At 37.9% G+C, this 16613-nt stretch overlaps 3 protein-coding genes across 3 annotated transcripts; 2 read left to right on the top strand and 1 right to left on the bottom strand.

The window, feature by feature from the left end:
* Positions 1-1397: 1397 nt before the first annotated feature.
* LOC122282664 lies at positions 1398-2635 on the bottom strand. The gene has a single exon (XM_043094632.1). It carries the CDS (start codon positions 2353-2355, stop codon positions 1642-1644), a length of 714 nt encoding a protein of 237 aa, XP_042950566.1. The 5' UTR covers positions 2356-2635; the 3' UTR covers positions 1398-1641.
* A 1968-nt stretch (positions 2636-4603) lies between these two features.
* LOC122281063 (mitochondrial import inner membrane translocase subunit TIM50) lies at positions 4604-12613 on the top strand. The gene is made up of 10 exons (XM_043092293.1): positions 4604-5128; positions 5503-5591; positions 5758-5794; positions 10389-10450; positions 10535-10648; positions 10879-10983; positions 11076-11174; positions 11547-11706; positions 11855-11957; positions 12195-12613. Exons 1-10 carry the CDS (start codon positions 4825-4827, stop codon positions 12238-12240), a joined length of 1119 nt encoding a protein of 372 aa, XP_042948227.1. The 5' UTR covers positions 4604-4824; the 3' UTR covers positions 12241-12613.
* Positions 12614-12982: 369 nt separating this feature from the next.
* LOC122281062 lies at positions 12983-16048 on the top strand. The gene is made up of 4 exons (XM_043092292.1): positions 12983-13481; positions 13949-14144; positions 14218-14934; positions 15651-16048. Exons 1-4 carry the CDS (start codon positions 13327-13329, stop codon positions 15840-15842), a joined length of 1260 nt encoding a protein of 419 aa, XP_042948226.1. The 5' UTR covers positions 12983-13326; the 3' UTR covers positions 15843-16048.
* Positions 16049-16613: the final 565 nt, after the last annotated feature.

The raw sequence follows: 16613 nt of genomic DNA, 5'->3' as shown, positions 1-16613 counted from the left end.
AAATAATTTATCACTTGATTATGAAATTATACATATATATATATATATATATATGTATATGAATTGTCTTTCCTAGAACATGTTAATTTGTTAGGATTAAAACAAATGGGATTTTAGCCTCGAAAATATCATGCATAAACCTAAGCCCTAATGTTCAAAAAAATTCAAACCTCTCCTAACATTAATTAATGTGATTACCCCGTTTGAATAGTGAAATAATTTTATCCTATCTATCATTTTAATTTTTTAAAATTTTCACGTAAAATATAATAAAAATTTCAACTTTTTTAAATCTTAAAATAATAATAATATTAAGAAATAATATTCTAACAATATTTTATTCAATTTTCATAAAAAATTATTTCATTTCACCAATGATTTTCAACCACATTGAAAGATAGAGTTCACCAACTAATATCTTATCGAGTATGGTTGTGTTTCAATGATAACTCTTAACTGATAGTCTGATACACCCACTAACCTTTTATTTGTATTTATTCCCCGAGGAAAAAGATTCAACATTCATGGACGATCACAAAAGCTTAGTTACCAAGTATTAATTGCAACTGTTTGGCTTTGGCATCCTTATTAAGTGCCGTGGAAAAACATAAAAATGGGAAGTTTTGGGATTACACTAACAGTGGCAGACAAGACCCCAAAGTCAAGGTTTCGTCTTTTCTCCGAAGCTAGGAGCAGTGTCTTTAGATATTTGAACTGGGATGTGAGCATCCTTTTCATATTGGCCTCTCTCTTCAATCTAGTCATATTATTCTATTATTTTTTTTTTGAGCATTATAGCCCAACTACTCTTTTCAAATCCATCAAAATTCAAATCTAATTAATTAGCCTTCCATACAGATAAGTTGTATATATCAGTAAGTAGTACCTGTTTAGTTAACTTGTGTTCAATCGGGTCTTGAACCAAAATGGAGACTACCTGATTCACTCCAATGGCATTTTTTGCTTACAATTAGTTGAGATAGACATTATTTTTCTCATTTTCTTTAGTCACAATCATCAATATTTACACAGCTCTTGATTCACTAACTGCATCTATTTTTGTCACAATGGAAACCATGGTATTGAAACAGATGATCTAACGTGCTTAAGTTAACATACCAAACGCCCATAATTTCCAAAATCTGAAACATTATTTGTGGATGAATCATTTGTTTATTATCATAGGGAATAGGACTATGCCTGCATGCCTACTCCATGATTTTTACCATTACTTTATTTTGGTGCTTGAGTAGTACTATGCCATGTCTTCATCACATGTGCTACCTATGCCTACAGGGCCACACCTATGCATCTAATTCTCATCCCCATTGCAATTGAATCAAAAGGCAGCTTCATGTTTCAGAAAAATAGGATTACCTTCCAAATCAAGCCAAACATGGTTGCAATAAGACTACAAACTTGATATTCAATTTACAGTAATTTATACTACAGCAAGATAGAATTAAGAAGAGATCGAGAGGAAAAGGTAAGAGAGAAGAGGAGATTTCCTAGTGTAAATTCACATACAGCTAATTGACAGATATAGGGTAAACAAGTAGTGGAACTTATGATTCGGAAACATTATAACATACAGATTATTTTGTGAGTAAAAGATAAAAGGTAAACCATAACTCGTTGTTGTCAAGCTTCAATCCTTATTTCTTCCTTCATCCTTCTAATAAAGTCCTCAAATTTCTTGTTCAATTCTTCTGTACTCAACATCCCATTTCCTTCTTCTTCTTCTTCTTCAAGAAATAAGCCAGTTACTGTCTCATTTTGTTCCTCTTCATTTTCTAAGACAAATATTCCAACTTCTTCTTTTGAATTAGAAAACCCATTTTCTCCTCCTCCTCCTCCTCCTTCCTTCGCAGCTGACTTTTCAGTTTCTTTTTCCAATTCTTTGATCAAATACTCCCTCTCTCTTTCTTGTTCCAGGGCAACATTCCTTGCTGTACCCATGTCTTCGACCATAACCTCCTTCTCCAGTATTGTCTTTTTGCTCTCTGATATTGATGATTCGGGTTGCAAACCGTTTCCTTCACTTTCGAATGAATACTCATCATTATAAGTAGACCCGGACAAAGATCTTGTTAGGCCGGAGTATTGTGCAAGGAAAACTAGGAGTCCATTGCAAAGGAGGAATATGGAGTTTTTGTCTATTGTGTGGCTAAATAGTTGGAAAGGGAATGTAGAGAAGTAGAAGTTGAACGACTGGGGGAACGAAATCAAAGACGAGTGAGAAAAGAAGAAAGAAAACACTGAAACTGAAAGAAGCAACTGTGTCACCTTCTTTAGAAATTGAACACTCATGAGTTGCGTCAAGGTTTGTCGTTTGTTGAACCCAGTTTGATCCATTTTTTCTCTTGTTCTGGCTGTAGATGCAGATTGTTTTTGAAAAAAGGAGGATGTGGGTGGGAGAGGAGTTCAAGCCTTAAGAGGGAAACAGATAATAAGCTAGTGTGGTTTTAGGCTGGCTCATATATACAGGAGTTCAGATCTTGAGATTTACATGAGCGATGGTGGGTTTACAGAGATACCCCTGGTAGGCAGGCAATTTAGAGAGGCACAGAATATCTCTAAAAGAGCAAAAGGGTGTCCCAAGGCAGCAAAAGCCAAAAACCTTCCATTGAAAAGTAGTGCCACTTGCCAGAGGGAGAGGGTTGTTTCCTTTTACTTTACCATTTTGAACTTTCTAGCTTTTCCCGATTGGTTCAGGGTAGTCTTCATTTGACCAATTAGAGGTGGATTGCCTTCTGCCTTTATGATTGAGAGGTGGCATTTTCTTGGAGCTTGGGACCAATAAGAGAGAGAGAGAGAGAGAGAGAGAGAGAGAGAGAGTTTTTAGTCCCAAAACAGCCCCATAAAATGTGCGGTTGATATTGTGAGCACAAGTGTCAAAGCAATATGCATCGGTTATGCGAGAGCAATGAACTCTCATTGTGGTTGAAACAAGGAAACATCTGCCCGAGCATTTTGTGGGGGCGGTGGTTGAAAATCTAACCAAACGACACTAGAATTCTGGATTTTGGTTTATCATCCTTGTGCTGTAAGCATGTTAGTTATGATCCTTTGTTTCTAGCTAGTAATCCTTTGTTTCTAGCTAGTAATCCTCTCATGATGGAAGCTTTGAAATTTCTTTTACTTCTGGTATAATATAGCTAGTGCATAATTGTTACTGCAACACCTTCCAATATTAGTGCACCCTATGATCATCTAAAGGTAGCATCATCTGCCATGCATGGTTCTCTGCTTATGAATTCCCCCCCATTGTATGCTTCGCTACTTCTCTAGGAATTCCCCCCCATTGTATAATCCGCTAGATCATTTGGCAGCAAACCATTTTGAAAATGATGTTAAAAACTAGTTTCAATTACGTAAAAGGAGACTTGTTTATCTACGTGTCTGATCCTATCCATGGTTCTCAGAAGTTACTCAATATGTATAGCACAACTCTAATTGATTCTGCAGACCAAACTTCAGAAGTGCTTTTTCTTCTGATTCTGATTCTCTTCCTTCATCATCTTCTTCTCTGATCTCTATGAGAGTATATCAAGAGTTGTATCAAACCCCTTTTGCTTTGGTGGGCACAACATGAAAGTCAGTTCTCTGCCTAACACAACAACAAACCTTTGAAAAGATTCTACGTTTTCCTCCGTTCGGTTCTGTTACGGAAAAGAGTAGAGAGAAAAAAATATTCTCCTTGTCTTTTCACCAAAAAAGACAACGTATTTCAGTTTAGGTTGTCGATCACTAGAGAAAAGGAACATTCTTGTAAGATGTAACCACTACTTTCCTCTTTCACTCTTTCTACCCAAAATGGCACGTTAAGCAATGAGGAAAACATAGCATCTAACTTCTGATAGCTTACAACATGTTTAAGGACTACTTGATTTAAAGACTCATGAATTCCCATACGACAACAAGTACAAAATCTCCCTCAATGTAAAGCTTCCTAACTAATTCCATTTGCTTATTTTCTTCTACACCGATCAAAACATATATATCAAAAGAGAAATACTTTTTGCAGTCGGCAGATGCAGTCGGCGTGCAGTCGGCTGTAAAAAAAAATTAATACAGGACTTACATGAAAAAAAATAATTATTTTTATAACTTTTTATAATTCATGTAGGTCCCCCTGAATATAAAAACTTTTTTTTATAATTTTTTTTTATTCATTCTGTACAGCCGATTGCACGCCGACTGCATCTGGCAACTGTATATAGCAAAACCCATATCAAAATTCTAATACGTGAGCGTTGAATTAGATAATCAAAGTTAAATAATTAGGCTCACACATAAACTCCGACTGCAAAGAATTATTTTTTAATGAATTATTATATTATCAAATCGGTATATAAAAGATATAATTTATATTATTTAAATAATAAAATCTAAATTTAAATATTTAATTTTTAAATTAAATTAAATTATATAAATACTCTATTAAATATATTTTTAATTAACTTAAAAATAGAATTTTTTGAGTAGCCCAAAGTCCATGTTCTTTTGAGAAGTTTATTTGAGGGAATATATATTTATTTTATTTTTTATTTCATTACTACGGGATTTCTATAATTAAAATCTCTTAAAACAAGAAAGTCGGCGGAAATCAAACAGTTGCTTATTCTCGATTCTACTCTCAAGCCAGAACTTCTCAACGCCGACTCCCAAAGATACATAATCATAAACCTCATGGCTGGAGCGAGTAAACACTAAACACAACTCTCTCTCTCTCTCTCTCTCCCTCTCCCCGCAAAACCCTACTTTAAAACCCTGAACCCTAAAGAGAGTTTCCTAGACCAATTTTATATAACAACCCGAGAAATGTCCTCGGCAATACTCCGATTCCGCCTCGCATCTGTGTTTTTGAATCACCGTCGACGCCTACTGAGCTCCAACGTCGTGTCGGGCGCTCCTAAAGAGCCCTTAGCTCCATCTAGTGCTCCTACTGGCACTCCTCTTCCTCCTCCGCCTCCTAATACATCAACAACTGCTACTGCTGGTACTGAGCCTCCCGGTGTTTTCAATGCGGGCACTACGAGCAGCAACAAACCTTGGAGGTTTTTCAAGTACGGTCTCGTCGGAGCCCTCGCCGGAGCCTCCGCCACCGCAGGCTACGCCTCCTATGGTTCGTGGTTTTTTCAGTTATGCGTTGTCGTTTTTGTTTTGAAGTATTCGCTTTCCTTCTTTATTTTTTCTGCGCTTTTAGTTTCGGCTGAGAAAATTGTTATAAAATTGATAATTGAATAGTTTTTTCGTTATTATTTGTTAATTATTCTGAAATATGTGAAGCATTCGTGTATTGAATAGGGTATCTTTTTTGATCCTATCGAATGGTAGTCTGGTTTGTGTTTTAGTTGTTTTTCTAGAGCCTTTGGATTTTTTTTTTTAAAGCTTTGGTTTTTCCTTTAAAGAACTAGGGAACCGAGAATTCATAGTGGGTTTGTCATTTCTGATGAATTGATAATGAAAACTTTGAAAAATGTGAGATTTATTTTGCAGCGTACACATTGGACGAAATAGATGAGAAGACGAGGGCATTACGATCGTCTGTGGATTTCAGCCTGAAAGAAGATGCGTCCACTTTTGATGTAAGTATAAAGTAAAGTGCATCTCTTTTTCTTGAGTTATTTTGAATATTTTCCAAATTTGTTTTTTGGTGTGCTCGTGCTGCTTTTGAAATTTTGGAGTTCTAATTTTTGCAATGCAATATGATATATCAGAATGGTAACATTTTGTCGTCAATATTTTGTGCAGAACGTTAAAGGGTTGCTCCACTCTGCTGCAATTATAGGTAGAGTCCACTAACTTTGTTTGGCTAACCAAAACCAAAAATATCATCTCATCTCATCTCAACTCATCATTACACATTTTTCAAATCCCTATACAAAATATAATAAACAATCTAATTTTTTCAAATCCCAATACAAAATTAATATTCAAAAATTATATTATAACAAGAGTTTATTCATTACTATTTAAAACATCTCATCTCATCTGTGTAACCAAACGGAATGTTTCAGTTTGTATTGCTATCCAGATAGGTAGGGTTGCTCATTGTGTTATGTTTATGTTCTCCATCCAATTTCCCATATGTCAGCTGTCATTGGATAGTTAATTCAGAGAGCATACTGCCATTGATTTTACTTTTATTTATTTATTTATGATGTAGTATACCTTCATTCTGTGCTATTTGATTCTCTTTTAATAACAGCGTAGCCTTCCTATTTAATCATTATTTTATCATCATTCCAATTTTAAGAGGGTTGTGGAGTGCACCGATGAGTTTATGGGGGAGTATGCAGTGGGGTGTTCCTTCAAAAATTTAGAAGATGGGTTTGTATGGGCGTTCGGGTATATGGGCCTAATTTGGATAGGGAGAGGAAAAGGATGTGGGATGAGCTGGCTGGACTTTATTCTTGGTGGGAGGTCCCATGGTGCATTGGCGGAGATTTTAATGTAACAAGATTCCCAACCGAAAGATCAGGGGGGGGGGGGGGGGGGGGACATCAAAATTCAGCAATGGTTGGAGTTCTCGGACTTTATCTTTGAGCTAGGCCTTATGGATATTCCTCTAATGGGAGGGGGAGTACACTTGGTCTAATAATCATGCTTGGTCAAGACTGGACAGGTTTCTTATTTCGCCTTCGTGGGAGCTGCAATTTCCAGATCTGACCCAGAAGAGGCTCCAGAGGTTATGTTCTGACCATTTTCCTGTTTTACTAGATGGGGGTGGTGTGCAAGGGGGTAAGAGGCCTTTTAAGTTTGAAAATATGTGGCTAAAAAAGGAGGGGTTTGTGGATTTGGTTAGAAATTGGTGGAATTCTTATGTATTTGAGGGTAATCCGAGTAAGGTGTTGGCTGGAAAATTGAAAGCTTTGAAGAAAGATTTGAAGACTTGGAATGAGCAGGAGTTTGGTGAGATAACTAACCAGAAAAATTGCTTACTGCAAGAATTACAAAGTTTGGAGGGAGTAGATGACGAGAACAACCGAAAAGAGCGAGTAGTAACTGAACTCGAAAGACTGATCTTATTGGAGGAGATTTCATGGAGGCAAAAGTCAAGGGCTTTATGGCTTCGGGAGGGGGATAAATGCACTAAGTTTTTCCACCGCATAGCTAATGCACATAGGAGGTTCAATACCATTGAGTCTCTGAATATTGATGGTATTACCTCGTCAGATCAGGCGGAAATGAAGGAATATGTAGCTGAACATTTTGAAAACTTATTGTCAGAACCTATTGCATGGAGACCTAAGGTGGATGGCCTAACTTTTGAGAGTATTGACCAAGTTAGTATGGTGTGGTTGGAGAGACCTTTTGAAGAGGAAGAGGTACATAACGTTCTTAGGAAAATGAATAAAGATAAAGCTCCAGGCCCAGATGGTTTCAACATGGCTTTTTTCCAAACTTGTTGGGAGGTGGTGAGAGAAGATGTTATGCTGGTTTTCCAGGAATTTTTCACTCATGGCAAATTTGAAAAAAGCCTAAATGCTACCTTTATCGCATTAGTTCCTAAAAAGGCTGGTGCAATAGAGGTACAAGATTTCAGACCGATCAGTCTTGTAGGCAGTGTATATAAGTTATTGTCGAAGGTGCTAGCAAATAAAATGAGCACGGTAGTGGAAAAGATTATCTCTAAATCGCAAAATGCCTTTATAAGGGGGAGACAAATACTAGATTCGGTTCTCATTGCCAATGAATGTTTGGACTTCCAGGTATTCTTTGTAAGCTAGACATGGAAAAGACATACGATCATGTTAACTGGGACTTCCTGATGTACATATTGAGTAGATGTGGGTTTGGGGTAAGATGGAGGAAGTGGATAGGGCATTGTGTGTCAACGGTACGTTTCTCGGTCTTGGTAAATGGAGAACCTGTGGGCTTCTTTAACAGTTCGTGAGGGCTACGACAAGGAAATCCATTATCACCACTTTTATTTGTAGTAGTCGTGGAGGCTTTGAGTAAAATGATGACGGCGACAGTAAGAGGAGGGTTTTTCTCTGGCTTCTCTGTGGGAGATTCACATAGCCAAACTACTATTTCTCACCTTTTATTTGCAGATGATACCTTGTTGTTGTGTGAGGCAAATGCATGTCATATTCAATCATTGAAGGCCATTCTATTTTGTTTTGAAGCTATTTCTGGATTGAAGATTAATCTTGATAAGACAGAAATGGTCTCAGTAGGGGATGTAAGTAACATGAGCAGATTGGCTATAACATATTGGGATGCGTGGTCTCTTCCTTGTCGATGAAGTATCTTGGGCTCCCATTGGGGGCTTCTTTCAAAGCTAAGTCTATTTGGGATGGGGTTTTGGAAAAATTTGAGCGTAGGTTGGCCGGTTGGAAAATGTTATATTTATCCAAAGAGGGGCGGCTCACTCTTATTAAGAGCACTCTCTCAAATATTCCCACATACTATTTGTCTCTGTTCCCTCTTCCTGCTAGCATTGCATGTAGAATGGAAAAACTTCAACGTGACTTTTTATGGAGTGGAATAGGAGAGGAGTTTAAGTTTCATTTAATGGGCTGGGATAAGGTGTGCAATCCCTTGAGAGATGGCGGACTGGGGGTTAGGAATGTGAGGATTCTTAATAGGTCTTTACTAGGAAAATGGCTTTGGCGATATAACAATGAGAGTGGAGCTTTATGGAAAAGGGTGATAGATTTGAAATATGGTCGTGAAATGGGGAGTTGGTGTTCAAAAGAGGGAAGGGCTCCTATGGAGTGGGTTTGTGGAAGTTCATACGGAAAGGATGAGATTCTTTTGCTAGTAATACTCGATTGAGCTTGGGGGATGGAAGAAGAATACGCTTTTGGAAGGATTGTTGGTTGGGTGACACAGTGTTGTTGGAGGCTTATCCCGCTATTTACAGTATTGCAAGGGATCCATATGCCATGGTGGCTGATTTGAGGGTAACTATACAAGGTTCACAAGAGTGGAATATCAGCCTAAATCGGGAGGTACATGACTGGGAAGTGAACATGCTGGTGGATTTTTTTAACTTGCTGTATAACATTCCTGTTGCTGCCACAACTGAAGATGTGATGATTTGGAGACCTTCTAGGAAAGGAAAATTCACGGTACGCTCGTTTTATAACTCTATTATTGGGAAACAAGGACATTCTTTCCCTTGGAAGAACATTTGGAGGACTAACGCACCAACAAAGGCTGCCTTTTTTGTGTGGACAGCAGCCTTAGGCAAGATACTGACTTATGATAATCTAAGGAGAAGGGGCTTTGTTATCACGGACTGGTGTTGTTTGTGTTGGAAGAGTGGGGAAACGGTGGATCATCTACTTTTACACTGTGAGTTTGCTAGAGACATATGGAACTACTTTTTCAGCAAGATGGAAATAGCATGGGTGATGCCAGGCCGGGTGGTTGATATTCTGGCATGCTGGAGAGGTATCACTGGGACACCACAGATTGCAGCTGTTTGGAAAATGGCCCCTATTTGTATTCTTTGGTGTATTTGGAGTGAACGTAATGAGAGACTTTTTGAGGATCATGAATGTTCCTTGGAAGAGTTTAGGAGTTTCTTTTAGAAGACTTTGTTTATGTGGGCTATTGGGTTGGATTTAAATGGGCTTAGTTTTCATGATTTTCTTGTAACGGTTACTAGTTCTTAAAAAGGTGTATGCTTTTGTATACCTCTAGTGTACTTGGGCTATGCCTATCCTTTTATCAATGAAATATCGTATTACTTATCAAAAAAAAAAATCATTCCAATTTTAATGGTGATATTTTAGGATTCTGTAATTTGATGATAATGGGGATGGTTGTGTCACTTGTTGACACATATATATTAACTTGAGATGTTAAAACCACCATTCACCAAGATGTAGAGATTACCTGCAAATAACAAAGGCTGTGGAAAGCCAATTGTTTCGAGGAGTGGCAGCAGCAGCACTTGTTTTCTTGTAGGTTTAGTCATTGGTGGTTATGCTGCAAGACAACTTCATTTTTTTAGCAGCTTCATTGCTGTGCTGTATGTTTTGCTGCAATTCTAACCATAGAAAATTTTGGCCCGTTGAAACTTTTCCATGTGGGGAGAAATAGAGAGCAATGTTGGGACTTTATATCATTCTCAGTATGGCTCTGATCCCCCCAGCCCCCGGATCAAGGGATATCTTGTTCATTGTCTAACCAAGAGCAAGTGAAGAATCCATATGAGTGGAACCTAGTGAATATCATTACTCCTTATGCCCATGCCTGGGTTCTGAAAGTCAACAGAGTCTGTTGGCACTTGTCATTAGATGTGTTTGAGGCTTTGCACAACATGTATTAAGAATTTTAAGTTGATTATGGAAGTACAAGACCATCAGTCTGGTTATAGTTTCTATTGATATCAACATTGATTCTTTCTACCCCAAACATCTCAGTGCCTGCTAAAGCCGTTGAACTCTATTTGGATACGAGGAGGCTAATTGAAGAGCAAGTTCAGGTTTGTGCTTGGTTTTCATCTGTGGTTTTCTACTCTTGCTCAACATTCCTTGTGGTAACCTCAAATTTTCTTACTTCATGGCAGAGTTTTACTGAACCATACTCAGAGAAGCTTCTTCCCGATTTGCATCCTGCAGAGCGACATGTGTTTACACTTGTTCTAGATCTGCAAGAGACACTGATTCACTACGATTGGACAGTAAGGCCATTTCCGTTTATAAAAAAGGAAAAAAGAAAGATTATTTAACCTTTTTCAAGAAATCTACAAGTTTCGCTGGCATGAGCTTATTAGTCATTTAATAGTGTTATGGTTATACATAAGTCATGATGGAAAGGAAGTATTGGTTTTGTTTTATATGAAGTGCCTCAGCTCTTAATTGTTGTAAAGTTGCTTGATTTTCATAAGAATTTTATGTGTGGTATGTGAAGCGAGAGAAAGGCTGGCAAACTCTCAAAAGACCTGGAGTTGATGCTTTCTTGGAACATCTGGCTCAGTTCTATGAAATTGTTGTGTACTCTGACGAGCAGAGTATGGTAATCTGATTATTCACTCTGCATCTTGGTCATCACTTCTTTCTTTGTTTAATAATTTTTGTCATTATCTTGCTACCTATTGGTATGTGCAGTTTGTAGACCCTGTTGTTGAAAGGCTGGATCCCAAGCATTGCATACGATATAGGCTATCTAAGGGTGCTACGAAGTACCAGAATGGGAAGCATTACAGAGTATGTTCAAGTTGACTATTTTCTTTCCACTGCATTATGTTTTATTCATGTGTGGCTTTGGGATGATTGGATTCTCTGAATTCTATCTCTTGTCCTATGGTTGAAATTACTTGATGTTATTATCATCTTTTTGCCTATTTGCTGTGATTTTTATGAGGAAATTGCTATATTGTCATGCGTTTTCTCAATTGTTTTCTTTTTTTTTTTCATTCTAATTTTCAGACAAAACTGAAAACTTCCACCGTACCTGTAATCTAGGTTGGTTATGAAATACCATATGTGGAAGTTCAAAAAATAATTGAATATAACATTCCTTGTGTTGCCAGGCCAGCTAAAAAACTGTAGACAATAAGATTTAGTTCCTCTTGGCAGGATCTTTCAAAGCTTAACAGAGATCCTGGAAAGATACTTTATTTGAGTGGCCATGCACTGGAAGGTTGCCTTCAACCAGAGAATTGTGTTCCTGTCAAGCCATGGAAGCAGCATGATGCAAATGATACAGCTCTGTTGGATTTTATACCATTTCTTGAATGTAAGAATTCTACAATTCCTCTAGTATAGTATAGATTAATAGTGTTTTTAATTATGATGTTGAATAACTACGGACCTTGTGACTGATAAAAAAAGAATTAACTACGGATCTTGTGAAAATACATGACCATCTGCCTGGTTTTTTACAGTTGTTGCTCGTACCTCTCCACCTGATATCAGACCAGTACTGGCATCATACCAAGGGTGTGATATCCCAACAGAATTCATTAGGCGTTCTAAAGACTATCAGAGGTAATATATATATATATATATATATATATGCGTGCGTGTGTGTGTGTGTAATTATAGATTTAGGCACACATGTGTACCCTTTTTGTGGGTTACTCTCTCTCTCTCTCTATTTTTTTGGGGGGGGGGGGGGGGGGGGGGGGGGTGTGGGGTTTTATTTAACTTGATAGATGCCTGTTGAAAGCTATTTTATTTTTTAATACGATGAAAATGACTTTAGTGGCTGTATGAATGATGCAGGAGAATGCAAGAACAGAAGCAGCAAGGTCGTTTCTGGAGACGTTGAGGCCAGAGTATGTAAAAAATAGAGGCGAACGAAATTTTAGGACTTGATTACGAATTTGGGGTGACAACAAAAATATAAGGCACTGTTTTTGAAGGCATCAAGTGGACTTTTCTGCAAGCCAGAGACATTTTGGCTAAAGATTTTGAATTACGTCATATAAATTCTAGCAAGAGAGTGTAATTTTGTTTCCCGGCATTTGGCCCTCTCTGCATTTTTTGCACATGCATTCTTTTTACTGTCAAAAAACAGAATTGTTGGCTTTACATAAAATTGAAGATGTAGAACAACAGGGTTGCAATGCAATCGATTGAAAACCCTTCACCAAGGTTACTACTGGCAACAAGAACAACTCCGAAAGGAGCTTTTGCTGAAATCAACATATTGTTGTTGTTGTTGTTTTGGATACTTAAAATTATTTCCTTGCTAGGTTGGTTTGATGGGTGATAAGTCAGTGTCTCTAACGACATGAATCATTGAAAATGTTTATTCTTCCATTCTATGTTTGAGGGCATAGCGATTGGAGTTTGTAGATAAATGTTTATGCTCTCCTTCGTAAGATTCCGATTAACATTGCTGTGTGCATCTGTCTAATTGAATCCGTCTGTATAACCTGTAATATCACATACCATCACAACCTCTTCCTTTGGCGAGAAATCGGCAATCTTTTCTCTTTTCGTATTTTTGTAATACCATGTACTATATGCTATAATGTTATCGGCTATATATTAACACCTTTCGATCAGCGCAGACGACAACAGAACATGAGAAGAGATCCGACGGTGGCACGACACTCACACTGCCGTCTTACCTGTATTAAAACACTCAACTCAAATCGCGCCAATGTCGCACGTGTGAAAAAGCTTAAAAAAAACGAAAAGCTTTTTCCCACGTTCCCTTCTTCAAATGAAAATCCCCCGTCCCCATTCCATTTGGAATTCCCACGGCCAAAAGAACTTTGACGACCTCACAGCTAAAGCTTCACCCGTGCAAACGAATATCATTCTTCACTGTTAAGAACTTCTAGGGTTTCATCGTCTGCTTCAACTTCAAGGGATTTTGGGGTTTTGGAATCTGGATCCGGCTGCGATGAATTTGGACGATCTTAACAAGGTGTGGGAAATCAAAGCCCTGAAAAAGCCTGGAGAAGATGAAGCGAGGAAGATTCTAGACAGGATAGCGAAGCAGGTCCAACCCATTATGCGTAGACACAAATGGAGGGTTAAGATTCTTTCCGAATTCTGGTAACCTGTTCCTCTTTTCGACTCCTCTTTTCCGCTATGTTCAAGAGAGGAAGACTAATAAGAAATGAAAAATCAAATGTTTATAATATTTGTTTGCATTTATTTTAGATTTCAAGGGTGATTGCTTTTTGCTTTTTTTTTTTTTTTTCAATGTTATTAGTCTAAAGACGATTGGGCCCAAACGCGTGAGTTATTGGCCGTCATTTTGTCCTAAACAAGGATATCGCTAGTACTTAATCGTGCTTAATCTGAATTTCCTAAAGCCGATTGGGCTCAAATGAGAATTCATTGATCTTCTATATTTCATTTAAATCTTCCCCTTGAATCCTACTATTTCCATCGATGTTCATTGCGTTTTGTGCAATCTCTTTGCTATCGCATGAGGTGGGTAAATTTTTATTTTCATGTAAGTTTATAATGTTTTGTATTTCGTATTGAATGATAAGTATAAATAATCAAAATGGTAGTCCAAACAATCCGTCTCTTCTGGGGTTGAATGTGGGAGGCGGGGTGCATGTGAAGCTGAGGCTTCGGAGGCCTAACAGAGATTGGAATTTCTTCCCCTTTGATCAAGTTCTAGATACAATGCTTCATGAGCTTTGCCATAACGTCCATGGCCCGCACAATGCCAGCTTCTACAGGCTTTGGGATGAACTTAGAAAGGTATTTTAATGTGGAAAGAAGTTTGCCGCTTTTTCTGATTCAATTCATCATGCACGATTCTTTTTATATACAGGAATGCGAGGAGTTGATGGCCAAGGGAATAACAGGCACTGGGGAAGGCTTTGATCTTCCTGGGAGGCGTTTGGGTGGCTTCTCCCGTCAGCCTCCCCTCTCATCTCTCCATAAAACTGCACTAGCGGCTGCAGAAAAGAGAGCACGTTTGGGATCTCTTCTGCCATCTGGACCCAAACGTCTTGGTGGTGATAGCACTATTATGGTTGCACTTAGTCCGATACAAGCTGCCGCAATGGCTGCAGAGAGAAGATTACAGGATGACATCTGGTGTGGTTCTCAGTCTTGTGAAGCTTCTGGGGATGAAGAAAGTAGCTCTGATATTTTGCAGAACCTTGTAGATATGGAGCAAATTGGGGGAAGCTCAAGGCTAGAGGGTCCTAAGAGTGCACATTCCGTGGATGCAATCTCCCAGAAAAGAAATCGGGAATCAGATCGAAGTTTGTTTTATCAATCTTCCAATGATCATTTGGAATCCAATTTGGATGCTTCAACCCCTGGGTCCATGCTTCACCATGACAATAGATCTCAAAAAAGAAATTGCAAATCAGTTAACACTTCATTTTTTCAGTCTACTCATCGGCAAGAATATGGATGTACGGATTTACCCAATCCCTCTTCTGAGCCTGGGCATAGTCGTGATACAATACCTGCTAGAACACTGAATCCAGAGGAACCTCTTATGTGGGAGTGTGGAACATGCACTTTGTTGAATCCTGTAAGTTTTTAATGCATAGCATCTTCCATTTATTCCCAAATTTATGGAAATGGTTTTTTTAGACGTGTCCTTTAGGATGAATATGCATGCTCATTGAATGTTCCTTATATATATATTTGTTAGGTTATTTTGTTTGGTGAAGCCAGATTTGTAGGTGAAGGATTTGTCTCACGCATAGAATCTAACCTACCCTTCATAAGTGCAGGTTTTATGTTTACATAGTTTTGACTTGTGCATACAAACAAGATTTAAATATATACCCGTAAAAAGAGTTGACAACACAGATATTATTTGCATTGAAGAGAAAGGAAACTGATTTTGGTTTCAACAACCAGTTGAAACGGATTCATGCATGGTGTATTTGGACTGTAGTTATAACAGGATTTCCTTTTTCCTGTGATTCCCTCGCAGAACTGAAAGGTCATTTCTATTGTCAAGCCTAACCACCTTTCGTAATAATTATATGCAAACAGAAAGCAATCAAGGGATTGTTAAAAATATGGTGCAAGTGGTTGATCAGTGGTTAGATGATCGAGGCTTGCTTGAGTTTCTGCTGCTTTTCTCTGTTTCTTTTGCCCCCACTTTATCTCTTTTTAAGGTCCAATTACACTATCTAATTATGTATGTAAGCAGCAAAAATTGTTCTTTACCTGGACCACCCGTTTATTATAAATCACTGATTTTTTTTGCATCTGAACGATGGTTTATTGCTGCAGCCATTGGCTCCAATATGTGAGCTTTGTAGCACGCAAAGGCCTAAAGATATTCATATCAAGTACAAAATATGGCCCTGTAAGTTTTGTACATTGGAAAACAGTGTGGAGTTGGAGAAATGCTCTGCCTGTGGTCAGTGGAGATACTCGCGTGGAGCACCTGTGTCAATGCCAGCACCGAATGTTGGTACTTAAAGAGGTACAATTCCATTGGCCAACAATCTTCCGTGTGCTCTTTTTCCAAGTCAATGCAAAAGCAGAAATTTTGCCAATATACTTTTTGATCAAGTTGTTATGGCCATTTTCTTGGGAATGAGAATTAAGAATGTCCTTATATTCTCAGGATCGATTCTGCGCATCTGCTTTCATATTTTGCTTATTAATTTATACTTATTTTGGTACTTGCTTTCATACTGAATTTGAGCAAATGCTGGTAAGTCTCAGCTGTACAGAAAAAAGAAAACAGATGCTTAAATTGACGCACTTATATATAGAATTTTTCTCCAAGGACGTTGAAGTATTGATCTACAAAGTCTTGAGTCGAATAATGGCTGCTGAATGTCGAAAGCAGATTGAATGAATGATCCAAAAGAAGGAAGTATTTGGAGATCCACAATGGGATATTGAGTCCAAAAGAGAAACCCTAAGGGGTAGTTTAATTGGTCAGATTTTAGGTTTGTTCTTCAATGATCACCAGTTCGAATCTTCTCAAGACCATTAGAGATTTACCTTGCCGTTAATTTCAGGGTCTCATGGGATTAGCCGAAATGTGTGCAAACTGATCCGGACACCCACATATATTTAAAAAAGAAAAGATAAAAAAAAAGTAATGAGATATTGAAATAGTGCATGGCAATGAACATGACTAAAAATGGGTTATTGAAAATGATTGCCTCCCAATCTTTTTATACGTAGACAATTTCCATGTGGGGGTTATTGAAATAGGTGGTAAGGAATTTTAATTTT

The sequence above is a fragment of the Carya illinoinensis genome, chromosome 11 (genome assembly GCF_018687715.1).
Source record: "Carya illinoinensis cultivar Pawnee chromosome 11, C.illinoinensisPawnee_v1, whole genome shotgun sequence".
Taxonomy (NCBI): Eukaryota; Viridiplantae; Streptophyta; class Magnoliopsida; order Fagales; family Juglandaceae; genus Carya; species Carya illinoinensis.
The sequence above is the reverse complement of the archived record's forward strand: the minus strand, read 5'-3'. Positions and strand labels throughout refer to the sequence as shown.